The following is an 18,179-nucleotide window of genomic DNA, read 5'->3' on the forward strand; positions in this document are numbered from 1 at the left end:
CCCATTGCATAATTAACCCAAGTGTCCTCCAAGCGGGTTTGGTGTTTTCCTAATAACAAGCAAATAAAAGATCAGGGTCCTTCTGAGGGTCTAAGGCGGTGGTTGCTTCGTTTTGTCTCGTTACTGTGAATTTGACATATTAATATTATGCTTATTCAGTGTTTTTATTTTTACCAACCAATGTAACATCTTGTTGGTAAAAAAAAAAAAAATGTAACAACCAATGTAACATCCCTCCCCCTAGAACTGCCACCTTAACGTGGTGGGGGAGTTTGAGAGCCCGCATGATCCCAGGAGCTATGTTGCCGGGGGGCTTTATGCCCCCTAATAGGGTCTCCCATGGCAAACAGGTCCTGGGTGACGGGCCAGACTGAGAGCAGTTCAACAGCCCTTATGAGAAGAGAGACAACAAAGGTCGTTATGTCACCCAGTATGGCGCAGCCGGGGCCCCACCCTGGAGCCAGGCCTGGGGTTGGGGCTCGTAAGCGAGCGCCTGGTGGCCGGGTCTTTGCCCACGGGGCCCGGCCGGGCTCAGCCCGAATGGACGACGTGGGCCTGACCTCCGGTGGGCTCACCACCCACCGAGGGAACCGTAGGGGCCAGGTGCAGTGTGGATTGGGTGGCAGCCGACGGCAGGGTGCCCGGCGACCCGATCCCCGGACACAGAGACTGGCTCTAGGGACATGGAATGTCACCTCGTTGGCGGGGAAGGAGCCCGAGCTTGTGAGGGAGGTTGAGAGGTACCAGCTAGATATAGTCGGGCTCACCTCCACACATAGCCTGGGCTCTGGAACCCAACCTCTCGAGAAGGGCTGGACTCTCCACTTCTCTGGCGTTGCCCGCGGTGAGAGGCGGCGGGCTGGTGTGGGTTTGCTTATAGCCCCACAGCTCAGCCGCCATGTGTTGGAGTTCACCCCAGTGAACGAGAGGGTTGCATCCCTGCGCCTTCGGGTCGGGGATAGGTGCCTCACTGTTGTCTCGGCTTACGGGCCGAACAGCAGTGCAGAGTACCCAGCCTTCTTGGAGTCCCTGGGAGGGGTGCTGGACAGTGCTCCGACTGGGGACTCCATTGTTCTACTGGGGGACTTCAACGCCCACGTGGGCAGCGACAGTGAGACCTGGAAGGGGGTGATTGGATCGCACGGCCTCCCCGATCTGAACCCGAGTGGTGTTCTGTTATTGGACTTCTGTGCTAGTCACAGTTTGTCCATAACGAACACCATGTTCGAGCACAGGGGTGTCCATAAGTGCACTTGGCACCAGGACACCCTAGGTCGGAGGTCGATGATCGACTTTGTTGTCGTGTCATCTGACCTCCGGCCGCATGTTTTGGACACTCGGGTGAAGAGAGGGGCAGAGTTGTCGACCGATCACCACCTGGTGGTGAGTTGGATTCGCTGGCGGAGGAGGAAACCGGACAGACTTGGCAGACCCAAACGTGTTGTGAGGGTCTGCTGGGAACGTCTGGCGGAACCCTCCGGCAGAGCTTCTCTCATGTCCCGAGGGAGGCTGGGGACATTGAGTCCGAGTGGACCATGTTCTCCACCTCCATTGTCGAAGCAGCTGCTCGGAGCTGTGGTCGTAAGGTCTCCGGTGCCTGTCATGGCGGCAACCCCCGAACCCGGTGGTGGACACCGGAAGTAAGGGCTGCCGTCAAGCAGGGAGTCCTATCAAGCCTTGCTGGCCTTGCTGGCTCATGGGACTCCCGAAGCAGCTGACGGGTACCGGCAGGCCAAGCGAACTGCAGCCCGAGCAGTTGTGGAGGCAAAAACTCGTGTCTGGGAGGAGTTCAGGAGGCCATGGAGGAGGACTATCGGTCGGCCTCGAAGAAATTCTGGCAAACCGTCCGGCGCCTCAGGAGGGGAAAGCAGGTCTCCGCCAACACTGTTTACAGTGGAGGTGGGGAGCTGCTGACCTCAACTGGGGATATTGTTGGACGGTGGAAGGAATGCTTTGAGGACCTCCTCAATCCCGTCGCCACGTCTTCCGTGGAGGAAGCAGAGGCTGAGGTCTCAGAGGTGGACTCGTCCATCACCCAAGCTGAAGTCACTGAGGTGGTTGGCAAGCTCCTCGGTGGCAAGGCACCGGGGGTGGACGAGATTCGGCCTGAGTACCTTAAGTCTCTGGATGTGCAGGGACTGTCTTGGTTGACACGTCTCTGCAACATCGCGTGGCGGTCGGGGACGGTGCCTCTGGATTGGCAGACCGGGGTGGTGGTCCCCCTGTTTAAAAAGGGGGACCGGAGGGTGTGCTCCAACTATAGGGGGATTACACTCCTCAGCCTCCCCGGGAAAGTCTATTCCAGGGTACTGGAGAGGAGGATCCGACCGATAGTCGAACCTCGGATCCAGGAGGAACAATGCGGTTTTCGTCCTAGTCGTGGAACAGTGGACCAGCTCTATACCCTCCATAGGGTGCTCGAGGGTTTGTGGGAGTTTGCCCAACCAGTCCACATGTGCTTTGTGGATTTGGAGAAGGCATTCGACCGTGTCCCTCGTGGTGTCTTGTGGGGGGTGCTCCGGGAATACGGAGTCCGGGGCCCCTTGTTAAGGGCCGTCCGGTCTTTGTATGACCGGAGTAGGAGTCTGGTCGAGTCTGGCATTGCCGGCAGTAAGTCGGACCTGTTCCCGGTGCATGTTGGACTCCGGCAGGGCTGCCCTTTGTCACCGGTTCTGTTCATAATCTTCATGGACAGAATTTCTAGGTGCAGCCAGGGGCCGGAGGGGGTCCGGTTCGGGAACCACAGGATTTCATCTCTGCTTTTTGCAGATGATGTTGTCCTGTTGGCTTCATCGAACCCGGACCTACAGCATGCACTGGGGCGGTTCGCAGCCGAGTGTGAAGCGGCAGGGATGAGGATCAGCACCTCCAAATCCGAGGCCATGGTCCTCGACCGGAGGAAGGTGGCTTGCCCCCTCCAGGTTGGTGGAGAGACCCTAGCCCAAGTGGAGGAGTTCAAGTATCTTGGGGTCTTGTTCACGAGTGGGGGACAGATGGAGTGTGAGATTGACAGGCGGATCGGTGCAGCGGCTGCAGTGATGCAGTCGTATCGGTCCGTCGTGGTGAAGAAGGAGCTGAGCCGAAAGGCGAAGCTCTCGATTTACCGGTCAATCTACGTTCCCACCCTCACCTATGGTCATGAGCTTTGGGTCATGACCGAAAGGACAAGATCCCGGATACAAGCGGCCGAAATGAGCTTCCTCCGTAGGGTGGCTGGGCGCTCCCTTAGAGATAGGTTGAGGAGCTCAGTCACCAGGGAGGAGCTCGGAGTAGAGCCGCTACTCCTCCACATCGAGAGGAACGAGCTGAGGTGGCTCGGACATCTGTTTAGGATGCCTCCTGGACGCCTCCCTAGGGAGGTGTTCCGGGCATGTCCCACTGGGAGGAGACCCCGGGGAAGACCCAGGACACACTGGAGAGACTATGTCTCTCGGCTGGCCTGGGAACGCCTTGGGATCCTCCCAGAGGAGCTGGAGGAAGTATCTGGGGACAGGGAAGTCTGGGCATCCCTGCTGAGACTGCTGCCCCCGCAACCCGGCTCCGGATAAGCGGTAGAAAATGGATGGATGGATGGATGGAACATCTTGAAGCCCTCTGAGGCAACTGTTGTTGTGATACTGGGCTATACAAAAATAAATTGATTGATTGATTGATTGGTTGGGTGATCTCTGAGATAAAGCCCTGCTGAACGAGAAGGTGAAGGTTTTTAGGTTGGAGGGCTGCTGTGGAAATGTTATGATGCACTAGAATGAAGAAAACCTTCAACAGGTTCAGGAAGTGGAGGGACAGCTACAGGAGGAAGGTGGAGGAGCGGCTGGAGAGGACTGCAGAAGATCTTGGAGAAGAAGCTGGGCGAGACCAAACCAGCAGCAACAAGGACTGGGCAGATGAACAGAATCTAGTTCCCAACAGATTCGATTCTGTCTCCTCTCCAGCCTTCACCCAGATTTCCTAACTCCACAGACCAGCTTCTCCTCGCCTACTTAGCCTGCCATCCTCAACACCTGATGTTCAAGAGACAGAAAGACACTCAACAAAGTAATCAAGAGAGGGGGCTCTGTCCTGGACTGGACTGTGCATTGGTCCCACAGAGGTGGTGGGTGAGAGGAGGATGTTATCCAAACTGACATCCATCATGGATGAACAGCTCTCATCCTGCAGGACGTGATGGAGTCTCTGAACAGCTCCATCAGCGGCACACTGAAACCCCCACAGTGTGAAAAGGAGCGAGACCACAGGTCCTTCATCCACTGAGTTAATGAAGCAGACACGGTTTGAGGAAAATGCCTTTTCACGGCACATATTGACTCAACCCTGATATATTGTAGACAGAAAAATCCAGATTATGATCTAATTGTTAATGTTCACAGGCTGTGTGAAGAAAATGTGCTTTATGATGATGAGACCTGGACTGACCTGGGCTGGACGGGTGGAGGAGGTGGAGGAGGAGGAGAAGGTGGAGGTGGTGGAAGTGGAGGTGTGTCCAGAGCTTTGAGGGTCCAGACTTTCCTTGACAGTCAATGTCAGACGACCTTCCATAAGCTGTACGACGTGCTGTGTCCGCTGCAGCACCGACTGTTGATCTAACACAGAAGTGGTCAGACTAGACTAGTCATTTCAAGGAAGACACATGATGGTTAAATGGAATTATTTTCACTGCTTGAGCTCCAAGAACTTGACATGACCAGTCTCATTCAGTCGTTCACACACTGGGAGCATTAGCCTTGTAAACCAGCCCCGCCCACTCCTCATGCACATTTGGATTGTGGAGTTGGGGTGATTCTGGGGGCAAGGCAATAGAAAGAGAATGCGACTGAGCAGTACGACTGACGAGCCAATCAGCTTTGCTGCTTTCTGTTTTCAAATTTCTTTGGCGAATTCTGGTGGCAAAACCTGAAGTGATCTGAAGTCATCACTGTGCGTAGCTTCTTCCAAAACAGACATGGCGGGGATTATGGAGATGAACAATAACCTTAACCGTAGTCTGAAAGCTGCAATAAGTGAAGTTATACCCAACATACAAAATAATAAATTAGTATTGCAACAACCAAAGAAGAGCAAGAGTCTGCACCTGGTGAGTTTCTAACAGGAAAAGACGTCCCGTCATGTCCTCAGCCATGCCAGATGCCAGTCTCAAATAAAGGCAGCAGCAGGAGGAAATTCAATCTCTTCCTGCTGCTAAGATTAAAATCTGTTCGGACAGCAAAAGGCTTTAATCATACAATATTGCACAACCCAGCTGCCGAAAAGGACAAGGGAAAAAAAAAAAGATAAAAATGATGACTTAATTGTTTTGAAGCGCTGATTGGCTGAAGTGTGCTGTCAGTCAAAGGAGTAACCGACACCCCCTGCTCTGAGTTTCTATTGCCTTGTCCCCAGACCCACCCTCCTGCACAATCCAAATCTCTCCACAGTTAGAGATTCAACTACTGACATTTAGAATACAAGACTCCACCTCCAGAGCCACAGCCTCCTCTAAAGGAGCACAAACATGATAATAATGATGCCAGTGATAGTGCAGTTTTTGAGTTTTAGAGAAAACAATCATTAGACTGAGAATCAGTCAATCAGTTCAGATTAACATGATCTATTCACTTGGAAATTGAGCTAAATGTAGGCTATTTACTCACTTTCAACGATGTTCTGAGATGTCGAGACATATACTGAGGCATTTCCATTGTGATGAAATGAATGAGAAACATCGTTCTGGTGAGAGCAGCTGCAGAGGAGTTAGGAGGTTTGTCCATGTTTAGAGAATGGAATTTCTGCTTAAAGAAATGCTTCAAACTCATTTCCAGAAACAGAAACTATTTTCTTCATGAGAAACGCTCATGACAGCCTGTATCTTCTGATCTGGTAAAACTGGTTTTTAACAATGGTTTGAGCGCAAGAATGTTGACCTGCTGACGATAAGGCTTGACACTGAAGAAGAAGGAACATTGAGGGTAATATTTTTGTTCAGGACTGACAGGACAAAATATCTCCTTAAGCATTACTGTTTTAATCAGGCTTAACTGTAACTTCTAAGTTGATTCTTTTTCTTTTGTTCAAACTCACATCATCTGCAACCGATGCAGGCAGCTGTAGTTTTGTTGAAAAGCTGTCAATCTACATATTTTCTTAATATAGCAGCAGAAATGCTCCAGTGAGACTTACTAAAGTTAAATGGAATCTCTGAAACATATCTAATATTTAATATAGCCATTTATAAATAATTAAATTATTAATAAGTAAAGTTAAACATGAAAACTAAAGTTTTGAGTTTTTATAACTTTAATACAACTATTTAGAAACAAAACTGATTGTTTTATATTAAACCAGTATTTTCTGATTAATTCTGCTTTCATCCCAGAGCAGGTCCTGGATGTAATCTCATCATGAACACTGTACTTGAAGAAGAACCGTAAGTAGGAAAAAAACTTTATGTATCATTTCCACGTGTTTTAAGTACTGACAATCTAAAATATCAAATAAATCCAGAAAAATTGACAACGTACCTTCTCGCTGTCTGAAAGCAGTCTTGTAGGTGTTTCCTGACACTTCCTCCACAGGCGAACACTCTCCTCCACCTGATTTGCGTTTGACCTGGAAATAAGTTGTAATTTTCCTCTTCTGCGTCTGGGACAGGACTTCTCCACAGTTAAAGTAAACCGGGAAGCGGTAAATATCATCCATCTCTCTCCACTGAGGCGTAAATCCCTCCAGACTGCTGTACTTCAGACCAACAGCTGTGACCACTGCAGGGTGCTGAGCAGACAGTAGATCTGAAGACTGGTGAAGCACCAGGCTCCAGAGATGAATCCTACCTGGAAGTGTAATATCAGAGCGTCCACCAGGGGCTGGCTCCAAGAAGACTTGGGCTCCATTGGCTCAAATTCAGAATGAGACACCAATGGAATTCCCCCTGCTGAGCTTCAGCTGGTCTCATGTTCTATTGTTTTGATTAAAGACAGATTCTGTTTTCAGATCCAGTGTTGAGGCTGTTGCTCCGTGGACGCGGTTGAAGACCTACTCTTTGTGTCTCCGTCACTGTGTGAATAAATGCTGCTGTAATCGTCCTCATCAGGTCGCACCGGCCATGAAGAAATCTTGAAAAGCCCACTTGTTGCAGGTTTTCTTTATTCTCTAAAATTGTGAGCGGTACATTTTAAAACATTTTTAATTTTTCTCTTGCTCAGCCATGTTGTAACAATTTTCACATCGTTTCACCTGTTTCTCAATAACCTTTTTCCGCTTTTTATCAGAAAAACTAATTTCTTCTTTCCTCTAAATCTGACCACCATAATAATTTCTTCATTGAACATTGTGATTGTTTTACATTTCTTAATCATTGCAGAGCATTAAAACACATCAGAAAAACACACATGTATCTAGAACTGGGTAATAAACCGAAAATTTGCCAATACCGAAATTCAGAGGTCAGCTGTTAGCGTATTAGCCCAGCCACCCCTGTAAATCAGCTGCTAGCATATTGGCCTAGCCACCCCTGTAAATCGGCTGTTAGCATATTAGCCCAACCACCCCTGTAAATCAGCTGTTAGCATATTAGCCCAGCGACTCCTGTAAATCAGCTGCTAGCATATTAGCCCAGCGACTCCTGTAAATCAGCTGCTAGCATATTGACCTAGCCACCCCTGTAAATCAGCTGTTAGCATATTAGCCTAGCCACCCCAGTCAGTCAGCTGCTGGCTTCCCTCTCAATCCAACTCAACTTTATTTCTATAGCACTTTAAAACAACTACTGCTGGCACAAAGTGCTGTACAAAGTCAGAAATATAAGTCCAAGTGCAAGAATGAAATGCAGCAAGAACAAAGAAACAATAACAACAACAAAAAGACATATTTGAAAAAAACATTAAAAAACCAAGGGCAGAGTCTCAGGCTGAGTTAAAAACCAGTGAATAAAAATGTGTTTTAAGATCTTTCTTAAAAATGGACAGTGAGGGGGCCTGTCTGATGGCAGTGGCAGCTCATTCCACAGCTTGGGGGCCACAACAGAAAAAGCTCTGTCCCCTCTGAGCTTCTGCTTGGACCTCGGCACCTCCAGGAGCAGCTGATCAGCTGATCTGACACACCGAGCAGAAGTGTAGAGGTGGAGCAGCTCAGAGAGGTAAGGCAGGGCGAGACCATTTAGAGATTTAAAAACAAATAAAAGAACCTTAAAATGGACACTACGAGGGGCTACCGGAAAATTCCCGGACTTTGATTATAACTTTTTATTTCTGACATTTCAAAATAAAACATCACTGTCGCCTTCAAAATAGTCTCCATCTGCATTAATGCAGCGCTCCAGTCGTGTCTCCCACTTCACCAATGCGTCGTCAGACCCGCGCGTAATTGTGCCATTTTTTGCCGGCTGCGATTTTTCTGTCACCTCCTCCACATCTGCAAACCGCTGTCCCTTCAGCTCCTTCTTCAACCTGGGGAACAAGAAAAAGTCACTCGAGGCTACATCTGGCGAATCAGGCGGATTGGAGAGGAGATTCATCTCATTCTTCGCCAGAAACTGCGTGAGGCGCAGCGCCGTGTCCGCTGGCGCACTGTGGTGCTGGATCAACCGGGCTCCACTCCGCCACTCCGCGGGCCGCTTCCTCCTCACATCCTCACGGAGCCGTCTGAGGACTTCCATGTAGTAGTCCTGATTTACAGTCTGACCTAGGGACAGACTCGCTGTGGACGAGACCCTGGACAGCGAAGAAGCAGCTCAGCATAGTTTTCATGGCTGAGCGGACCTGACGCGCCGACATCCGGCCTTTTTAAACCACCCGGACCACTCATGGACCTGATTCTTTCCCAGAGCATCATCCTTGTCGGCTTGCTGCAACAAGGTGAGTGTTTCTGCTGCTGTGTTTTCCCAGCAAAAAGCAGAATTTAATGTTTGCGCGCTGCTCTGGCTTCCCAGTCAATGTCGCCATTTTGGAAAAAATCGAAGACGCAGCTGCACTTTGTTACTATAAATAGCGCCTGACAGGCGTCAGTGTAACTCTGGGAGCTCAGCTTTTCCACAGATGTGCAGGAGGCTTACCTGTAACACATCTGACGGCCAGAAGTCGAAACTCATTATTATTATTATTTTATGACCACAGTCTGGGAACTTTCCGGTACCCCCTCGTAAAATGCACAGGTCACCAGTGGAAGGAGGCCAGGATGTGACTGATGTGCTCCCTCTTACGTCCTCCAGTTAGCAGCCGCACTGCAGCATTTTGGACCAACTGGAGACGAGCGAGGGCTGACTCCAACATGAAGGGCATTACAGTAATCCAGCCGAGATGTAATAAAGGTATGGATTACTGTCTCAAACTGCTGATGTGCCAGAATGGGGTTCACTTTGGCCAACTTCCTGAGGTGGAAGAAGCTGGACTGAACCACTGCGCTTATCTGTGAATCTAGTCTAAAACCACTGTCTATTTTTAAAACCAGATTTGAACAGTCACCTTCACATGTGGAGTCAAGGGGTCGGAGTCAGCAGGTGGAGAGAAAGAGAGAAAAGCAGCGGCCCCAAGATTGAGCCCTGTGGAACCCCGTAAGATAGAGGAGTGGAGGAGTCAGTCAGCTGTCCTGGTGGTCCAGGACCACTGCAATCAGGAAGGATCAAAACATCTTAGTTGGACTGTCCCAGACAAGTCATGAAATATCTTTTTTAATCTGGCCAGCATCACCCCGAACTTGATGTTTTACAGAATGGAGCACTTTGTGAACAATAACAACTGTACGATTGTGTGCATTTTATAGATCATTAGAATATTGCTATCGGAAGATCTTTCACACACTCCAAGGTGGGGGGTAACCACTGTCCATTTATCGTCATCGAGGTGAACTGCTCATTGTATCGTGATATTGATTTCAGGCTATATCGCCCACCCCCACACTTATCTAAGATTGCTGAATTCTGTCAGGACTGTATTAGTGATCCCATCAGTGACTATGACTGAAATACCTTCTCAATCCTCCAGCGACCAAGATATTTTATGATCAAGTGGGGTCATTTCTGACCCCATCAACTTCATGTTGGAATACTTCAATTTAAATTATTTTTGTGGGGTTCTTCATATTTATTGCACTCTCTAATATATTTGTCCATCATCTGTTGTAATGTTGGCCATAATTCTCTGCAAACCAGTAAAATATGATAAGAGTTGGAAAACTAAAAAGTCATCTCAAGCTATACTGCTGAAGATCTCAAAGATCTTTCCGGGTTCATAAGTGACCCTCACAGGTTTGGATTTTATTTGCCACAGGGATCGGGAGGCGCTAGCAAAATTTTATGAACAATTTTATGAACAAATTAAAGCCGCAAGCGGCATTGGTCGGGACCGAGCCTCCCGGCCGGCCCGCAACTGAGACGTCCAACCCCTATCATGCGAGTTATTAGCATCTCCCATCCACTGACATGGAGAAGTTAGCATCTACCATCCCCCAACATGGAGTAGCTAGCATCTCCCATCCACTGAAATGGAGTAGTTTGCATCTCCCATCCACTAACATGGAGTAGCTAGCATCTTCCATCCACTAACATGGAGTAGCTAGCATCTCCCATCCACTAACATGGAGTAGTTAGCATCTCCCATCCACTAACATGGAGTAGCTAGCATCTCCCATCCACTAACATGGAGTAGCTAGCATCTTCCATCCACTAACATGGAGTAGCTAGCATCTCCCATCCACTAACATGGAGTAGTTAGCATCTCCCATCCACTAACATGGAGTAGCTAGCATCTCCCATCCACTAACATGGAGTAGTTAGCATCTCCCATCCACTAACATGGAGTAGCTAGCATCTCCCATCCACTAACATGGAGCTGTTAGCATCTCCCATCCACTAACATGGAGTAGTTAGCATCTCCCATCCACTAACATGGAGTAGTTAGCATCTCCCATCCACTAACATTGAGTTGTTAGCATGTTCCATCCATTAACATGGAGCTGGTGGCATCAGTCATCCACTAACATGGAGTTGTTAGCTTCTCCCAGCTGCTTTTGACAGTCACTGAATGAAGGCAATCAGTGGCAGAGTTTGATTGACAGCTGCTGTCAGCTGTGTAACTGCAATGTATGCCCATATATGGTCATTTCAGTTAGAGTGGAGAGAGGAGAAAATAAAAGTCTTTTTTGGGGAAACAACTGGTCCTTGTTCCCTTGCTGTTTGGCAAAACTGAACAAAAAATATCACGTTTGATAGGAAAATTTGTTGTCTTTCAGTTGGTGAGGCTTTCAGAGCAGTCAGACGTTTAGTTTGGACCACAGAGGCCTCAGTTTGTGAGAAGCGCGAGATTTTTCCCCATCCGGCTCCATTATAACTGAGAGCAAAAAAAATGCAGAGCGCACACCTTTTCTTACCTGTGAAAACATACATATAACATGATATTTTCCCCACTTATGTTACATCATCTTGTTCGGGAGAACCTGCTGGAACTTTCCATGTGCTCGGTTTGTTGATAGGAGTCACGGTTTAGCCGCAGTCGCCACTTGTTTGAGGTGCTGAATAAAGGCGACTTTTTTCCTTTTTTCCCCATTATAACGGATGAGGGCCGGAGCAAGGCAGGATTTCAGACTTCCAACTTTGTACGCTAATAAAATCCACACCGTCAGACTTTTGACAAAGTTGTTCACAACTTTTGTAGAGAAATTTGTCCTCTTTCACGTCGTGTGACTCTTATGTCTGTGCGACAAACGGTCTCGGAGGAGATAATTTTTTCGTGAGGAGTGATTTTGATCAAAATTTTACATTGAAAGGGAAATAGCGGACTTCCTGTTGGATTTAGGTCAGGGGTGTGAGCGCGTGAAATGTAGATCTTGATGAGACGAACGCGTGAGTGTTGGTTTGATCTCTCTACGACATTCCTGCGGGCCGTAGCGTCTGTTTTAGACGTTTTTCGGGATCTAGGTGGCGCTATAGAGCAGATGCTGGTTTTTTTTCCATTTTATCGAATTTTTCGCCGATCCGGATGTGTGTGCCAAATTTGGTGAGTTTTCGTGCATGTTTAGGGGGTCAAATTGGCGTTTATTTGGGCGTTAGTATAATAATAGAGGAGGAGAACGAGAACGACAAACGAACGAAAAACAATAGAGACCTTGCCCTACGGGCAAGGTGGCCTGCGGCCACCTTGCCCTCCGGGGCTCGGTCCCTAATAAAGGAATAAAATTCATGAAAGGAAACTTTTTCAGATTAGAAGAACAAAAATAGTGCACATAAATAGAAGCCTGGGGTCAGAAATCGGTCGTGTGACGGTTAAGAAAACCTTAAACTTTGTCTTTTTTAGGGACCGAGCCCCGGAGGGCAAGGTCTCTATTGTTATTCGTTCGTTTGTCGTTCTCCTCCTCTATTATTAGGGACCGAGCCCGGAGGGCATGGTGGCCGCAGGCCACCATGCCCGTAGGGCAAGGTCTCTATTGTTCTTCCGGCGTTTGTCGTTCTCGTTCTTCATTATTATACTGACCTACCAAGTAAACGCAAATTTGACCCCCTAAACATGCACGAAAACTCACCAAATTTGGCACACACATCGTGACCGGCGAAAAATTTTATAAAATACAAAAACGAAAACCATCGGCTCTCTAGCGCCACCTATATCTCAAAAAATGTCTAAAACAGTCGCTCCGGCCCGCAGGAATGTCGTAGAGAGATCAAACCAACACGCACGCGTTTGTCTCATCAAGATCTACATTTCACACGCTCACACCCCTGACCTAAATCCAACAGGAAGTCCGCTATTTCCCTTTCAAAGTAAAATTTAGCTCAGAATCACTCCTCACGAAAAAATTATCTCCTCCGAGACCGTTTGTCGTACAAACATAAGAGTCACGCGACGTGAAAGAGGACAATTTTCTCTACAAAAGTTGTGAACAACTTTGTCAAAAGTCTAACGGTGTGGATTTTATTCGCGTTCAAAGTTGGAAGTCTGAAATCCTGCCTTGCTCCGGCCCTCATCTGTTATAATGGGGAAAAAAGGAAAAAAGTCGCCTTTTTTCAGCACCTCGAACAAGTGGCGACTGCGGCTAAACCGTGACTCCTATCAAAAAACCGAGCACACGTAAAGATTCACCAGGTTCTCCCGAACAAGATGATGTAACATAAGTGGGGAAAATATCATGATTTATGTACGTTTTCACAGGTATAAGTTGGTGTGCGCTCTGCATTTTTTTCCCTCTCAGTTATAATGGAGCCGGATGGGGAAAAATCTCGCGCTTCTCACAAACTGAGGCCTCTGGGGTCCAAACTAAAAGTCTGACTGCTCTGAAAACTTCACCAACTGAAACACAACGAATTTTCCGATCAAACGTGATATTTTTTGTTCAGTTATGCCAAACAGCAAAGGAACAAGGACCAGTTGTTTCCCCAAAAAAGACATTAATTTTCTCCTCTCTCCACTCTAACTGAAATGACCATATATGGGCATGCATTGCAGTTACACAGCTGACAGCAGCTGTCAATCAAACTCTGACACTCAGTGCCTTCATTCAGTGACTCTCAAAAGCAGATGGGAGAAGCTAACAACTCCATGTTAGTGGAAGACAGATGCTAAGAGCTCCATGTTAGTGGGTGGGAAATGCTAAGAACCCCATGTTAGTGGATGGGTGATGCTAACTACTCCATGTTAGTGGATGGGAGATGCTAACTACTCCATGTTAGTGGATGGGAGATGCTAACTACTCCATGTTAGTGGATGGGAGATGCTAGCTACTCCATGTTAGTGGATGGGAGATGCTAGCTACTCCATGTTAGTGGATGGGAGATGCTAACTACTCCATGTTAGTGGATGGGAGATGCTAGCTACTCCATGTTAGTGGATGGGAGATGCTAGCTACTCCATGTTAGTGGATGGGAGATGCTAACAACTCCATGTTAGTGGATGGGAGATGCTAACTACTCCATGATAGTGGATGGGAGATGCTAACAACTCTGTGTTAATGGAAGACAGAGTCTAACAGCTTCATGTTAGTGGGTGGACGTCTCAGTCGCTGGCCGGCAGGGAGGCTCGGTCCCGACCAATGCCGCTTGCGGCTTTAATTAGGGACCGAGCCCCGGAGGGCAAGGTGGCCGCAGGCCACCTTGCCCGTAGGGCAAGGTCTCTATTGTTTTTCGTTCGTTTGTCGTTCTCGTTAGGGACCGAGCCCCGGAGGGCAAGGTGGCCGCAGGCCACCTTGCCCGTAGGGCAAGGTCTCTATTGTATTTCGTTCGTTTCTTCTTATTATTCGTTCGTTTATTATTATTCTACTCACCCGGTGTTTCAAGCCAAATTTGACCCCCTAAACATGCACGAAAACTCACCAAATTTGGCACACACATCATGACCGGCGTAAAATTTTATAAAATGGTAAAAATTAACCCAATCTGCTCTCTAGCGCCACCTAGAAACAGTAAAATAGGCGCCACGGCCCGCAGGAATGTCGCAGAGAGATCAAACCTACGTTGACGCGTTCGTCTCATCGAGATCTACATTTCACGCACTGACACCCCTGACCTAAATCCAACACGAAGTCCGCTATTTCCCTTTCAAAGTAAAATTTTGCTCAAAATCACTCCTCACGAAAAAATTATCTCCTCCGAGACCGTTTGTCGTACAGACATAAGAGTCACGCGACGTGAAAGAGGACAAATTTCTCTACAAAAGTTGTGAACAACTTTGTCAAAAGTCTAACGGTGTGGATTTTATTAACGTTCAAAGTTGGAAGTCTGAAATCCTGCCTTGCTCCGGCCCTCATCCGTTATAATGGGGAAAAAAGGAAAAAAGTCGCCTTTTTTCAGCACCTCGAACAAGAGGCGACTGCGGCTAAACCGTGACTCCTATCAACAAACCGAGCACACGTAAAGTTCCAGCAGGTTGTCCTGAACAAGATGATGTAACATAAGTGGGGAAATATGATGATATACGCCTGTTGACACAGGTAAGAATTGGGGTGCGCTCTGCATTTTTTTTGCTCTCAGTTATAATGGAGCCGGATGGGGAAAAATCTCGCGCTTCTCACAAACTGAGGCCTCTGCGGTCCAAACTAAAAGTCTGAATGCTCTGAAAGCCTCACCAACTGAAAGACAACTAATTTTCCTATCAAACGTGATATTTTTTGTTCAGTTATGCCAAACAGCAAAGGAACAAGGAGCAGTTGTTTCCCCAAAAAACACTTTTATTTTCTCCTCTCTCCACTCTAACTCACATTACCATATATGGGCATGCATTGCAGTTACACAGCTGACAGCAGCTGTCAATCAAACTCTGACACTGATTGCCTTCATTCAGTGACTGTCAAAAGCAGATGGGAGAAGCTAACAACTCCATGTTAGTGGATGGGAGATGCTAACAGCTCCATGTTAGTGGATGGGAGATGCTAACTACTCAATGTTAGTGAATGGGAGATGCTAACTACTCCATGTTAGTGGATGGGACATGCTAACTACTCCATGTTAGTGGATGGGAGATGCTAACTACTCCATGTTAGTGGATGGGAGATGCTAACTACTCCATGTTAGTGGATGGGAGATGCTAACTACTCCATGTTAGTGGGTGGGACATGCTAACAACTCTATGCTAGTGGATGACAGATCCTAACAGCTTCATGTTAGTGGGTGGACGTCTCAGTCGCTGGCCGGCGGGGAGGCTCGGTCCCGACCAATGCCGCTTGCGGCTTTAATTAGGGACCGAGCCCGAGGGCGAGGTGGCCTCAACTGAGGCCACCTTGCCTGAGGGCAAGGCCTCTATTGTTCTTCGTTCGTTTGTTTCTTATTATTATTATTATTATTTTACTGTCGCGCTCGAGCATTAATTTGACCCCCTAAACATGCATGAAAACTCATCAAATTTGACACGCACATCTGGAACGGTGGTACCTTTGATAAAATGAAAAAATTAACCCCATAACCCCATTCGCTCTCTAGCGCCACCTAGAAACAGTAAAATAGCCATCACGGCCCACAGGAATGTCGTAGAGAGATCAAATCACCACTCACGCGTTCGTCTCCTCGAGATCTATAAATAATGACCTTGCTAATTTTCACGTAAATACAACAGGAAGTCCGCTATTTCCCTTTCAGTGTAAAATTTGGCGAAAAATGACTCCTCCTTTAAAAATTATCTGCTCCGAGACTGCTTGTCGTAGAGACGTCAGGTTGGTGCCAAATAAAAGAGGACAAGCTTCTCTTCCGACGATGTTCAAAACTTTTTCAAAAGTCTCAGGGTGTGGATTTTATTAACCCTTAAAGTTTGAAGTCTGAAAACGCACTTGCAACACTACAATGGACAGTGCGACCCGCACGAATGTCGCAGAGAAATAAAATCAACATGGATGAGTTCGTCTCATCGAGCTCTACAATTTACCAAGAGACATACCTATACCTAAATCCAACAGGAAGTCCGTTATTTCCTGTCAAATCAAATGTGCCTCAAAACACTTTTCACTCAAAAACCACTAATATGGACTGTTTCACCCTTCACAGTGTGGTACAGAGAAAAGAAACATATGCACGCGTTCGTCTCATCGAGATCTACAACTTACTCACTCGTGCCCATGACCTAAATGCAACAGGAAGTCCGTCATTCACACTTTCTGCTCAAAATTTTGCTCAAATTTTGCTCAAAAATCTCACCTTCTTCATCAATTAAGCCTCCCGTTTCAAAACTATAAGTCTGACTGCTCTGAAAAGCTCTACAGTGAAAGACAACTAAATTGCCTATCACTTTCTGACATTGTTTGCTCACTTTGGTCCACGGAAATGCATTTCCCCAGCTGTTTTGACCAAAGAGAAACTGTGTGTCTGCCGAGTCACACTCTAACATCATGTGACCTACTTAAGCCATATATGGGCATAGGCTGATCTGGGACCAGCTGTAAAACATTCTGCATGTTGTACCTGCTTTTCACAGTAGATGGCGCTCCGTGACCACAAATCACACATGACTGAAGCAACAGTGCCCCTGCAGCAGCAAGCCACTGAGGAAGCAACACTTGAAACACATTGGAATGGTCCAAACAGCTGTCACCCTGCAGAAATATCACCTGACACACACTATACACCTGAAATCAGTCTTTAATAGGTGGATAAATGATGGATGGATGGATGAATGCATGGATAGATTGATGCACAGACAGACAATGGTATGGAATGATACTATCCTGACACTCAAATTGATATATTGGTGGAGCACACATGACTATCAAAATAAAAGCCTCAGACCCCCACAAACTAAAAGTCACATTTTTGCAGAAAATGACATTTTTAACAAAACAGCTTCATAATTTCGGGGTAAACAGTGTTAGTGGCAGCATGTACTATGTTTCCAAAATATTAGGTCAAAATTCCTTCAAAATAAAAGCCCATTTACAACAAAATGAGATCAAGTCATGAAAATCGATGTTATAGAGGAGCAAGATGGATATACTGGTGTTTGCTAAAGTGGAGCACACATGACTATCAAAATAAAAGCCTCACACCCCTTCAAAATAAAAGTCACTTTTTTTTTAAAAATGACATTTTTAACAAAGCAGCTTCCTAATTTCAGGTTAAACAGTATTAGTGGAAGCATGTACTACGTTTCCAAAATACAAGGTCAAAATTCCTTCAAAATAAAAGACCATTTACAACAGAAAATTAGGTCAAGTCTTGAAAATGGATGTTTGTTGAGGAGCAAGATGGATATATTGGTGTTTGTTAAAGTGGAGCACACATGACTATCAAAATAAAAGCCTCACACCCCTTCAAAATAAAAGTCACATTTTTGCTAAAAATGACATATTTTTACAAAGCAGCTTCATAATTTCGTGTTAAACTGTGTTAGTGGAAGCCTGTATTATGTTTCTAAAATAGAAGGTCATAATTCCTTCAAAATAAAAGCCCATTTACAACAGGAAATGAGGTCAAGTCATGAAAATGGTTGTTTATGGAGGAGCAAGGTTCCCAGTGACCTGGACTTCGGTCATCAAGGTACGAGGACGACCTCAGTAGGGCCACCTTGCCAGAGGGCGAGGTCCCGTCCAATGCCGCTTGCGGCTTTAATTAGGGACCGAGCCCGGAGGGCATGGTGGCCGCAGGCCACCATGCCCGGAGGGCAAGGTCTCTATTGTTCTTCGTTCGTTTGTCGTTCTCCTCCTCCTCCTCCTCCTCCTCCTCGTTCTCTATTATTAGGGACCGAGCCCCGGAGGGCAAGGTGGCCGCAGGCCACCTTGCCCGTAGGGCAAGGTCTCTATTG

The 18,179-nt window shown here is 47.0% G+C and overlaps 1 protein-coding gene across 3 annotated transcripts in view; it reads right to left on the reverse strand.

Annotated features, from left to right (window-relative positions):
• Window positions 1-18,179, reverse strand: part of LOC115408404 (GTPase IMAP family member 7-like) — a 693,369-nt gene that overhangs the window by 10,191 nt on the left and 664,999 nt on the right. For 2 of the 3 annotated variants that reach the window (XM_030119158.1, XM_030119138.1), the window contains exons 1-2: window positions 6,498-6,765; window positions 4,417-4,583 (exon numbers count right to left, since the gene is read on the reverse strand). In XM_030119158.1, the coding sequence (XP_029975018.1) occupies window positions 4,417-4,583; window positions 6,498-6,675 (345 nt within the window). In that variant the 5' untranslated portion in view covers window positions 6,676-6,765. Of the gene's footprint in view, window positions 1-4,416; window positions 4,584-6,497; window positions 6,766-18,179 lie in introns of those variants that run through there. The other variant, XM_030119149.1, reaches the window with a different exon arrangement.

The sequence above is a fragment of the Salarias fasciatus genome, chromosome 3, assembly GCF_902148845.1.
Source record: "Salarias fasciatus chromosome 3, fSalaFa1.1, whole genome shotgun sequence".
Lineage (NCBI taxonomy): Eukaryota > Metazoa > Chordata > Actinopteri > Blenniiformes > Blenniidae > Salarias > Salarias fasciatus.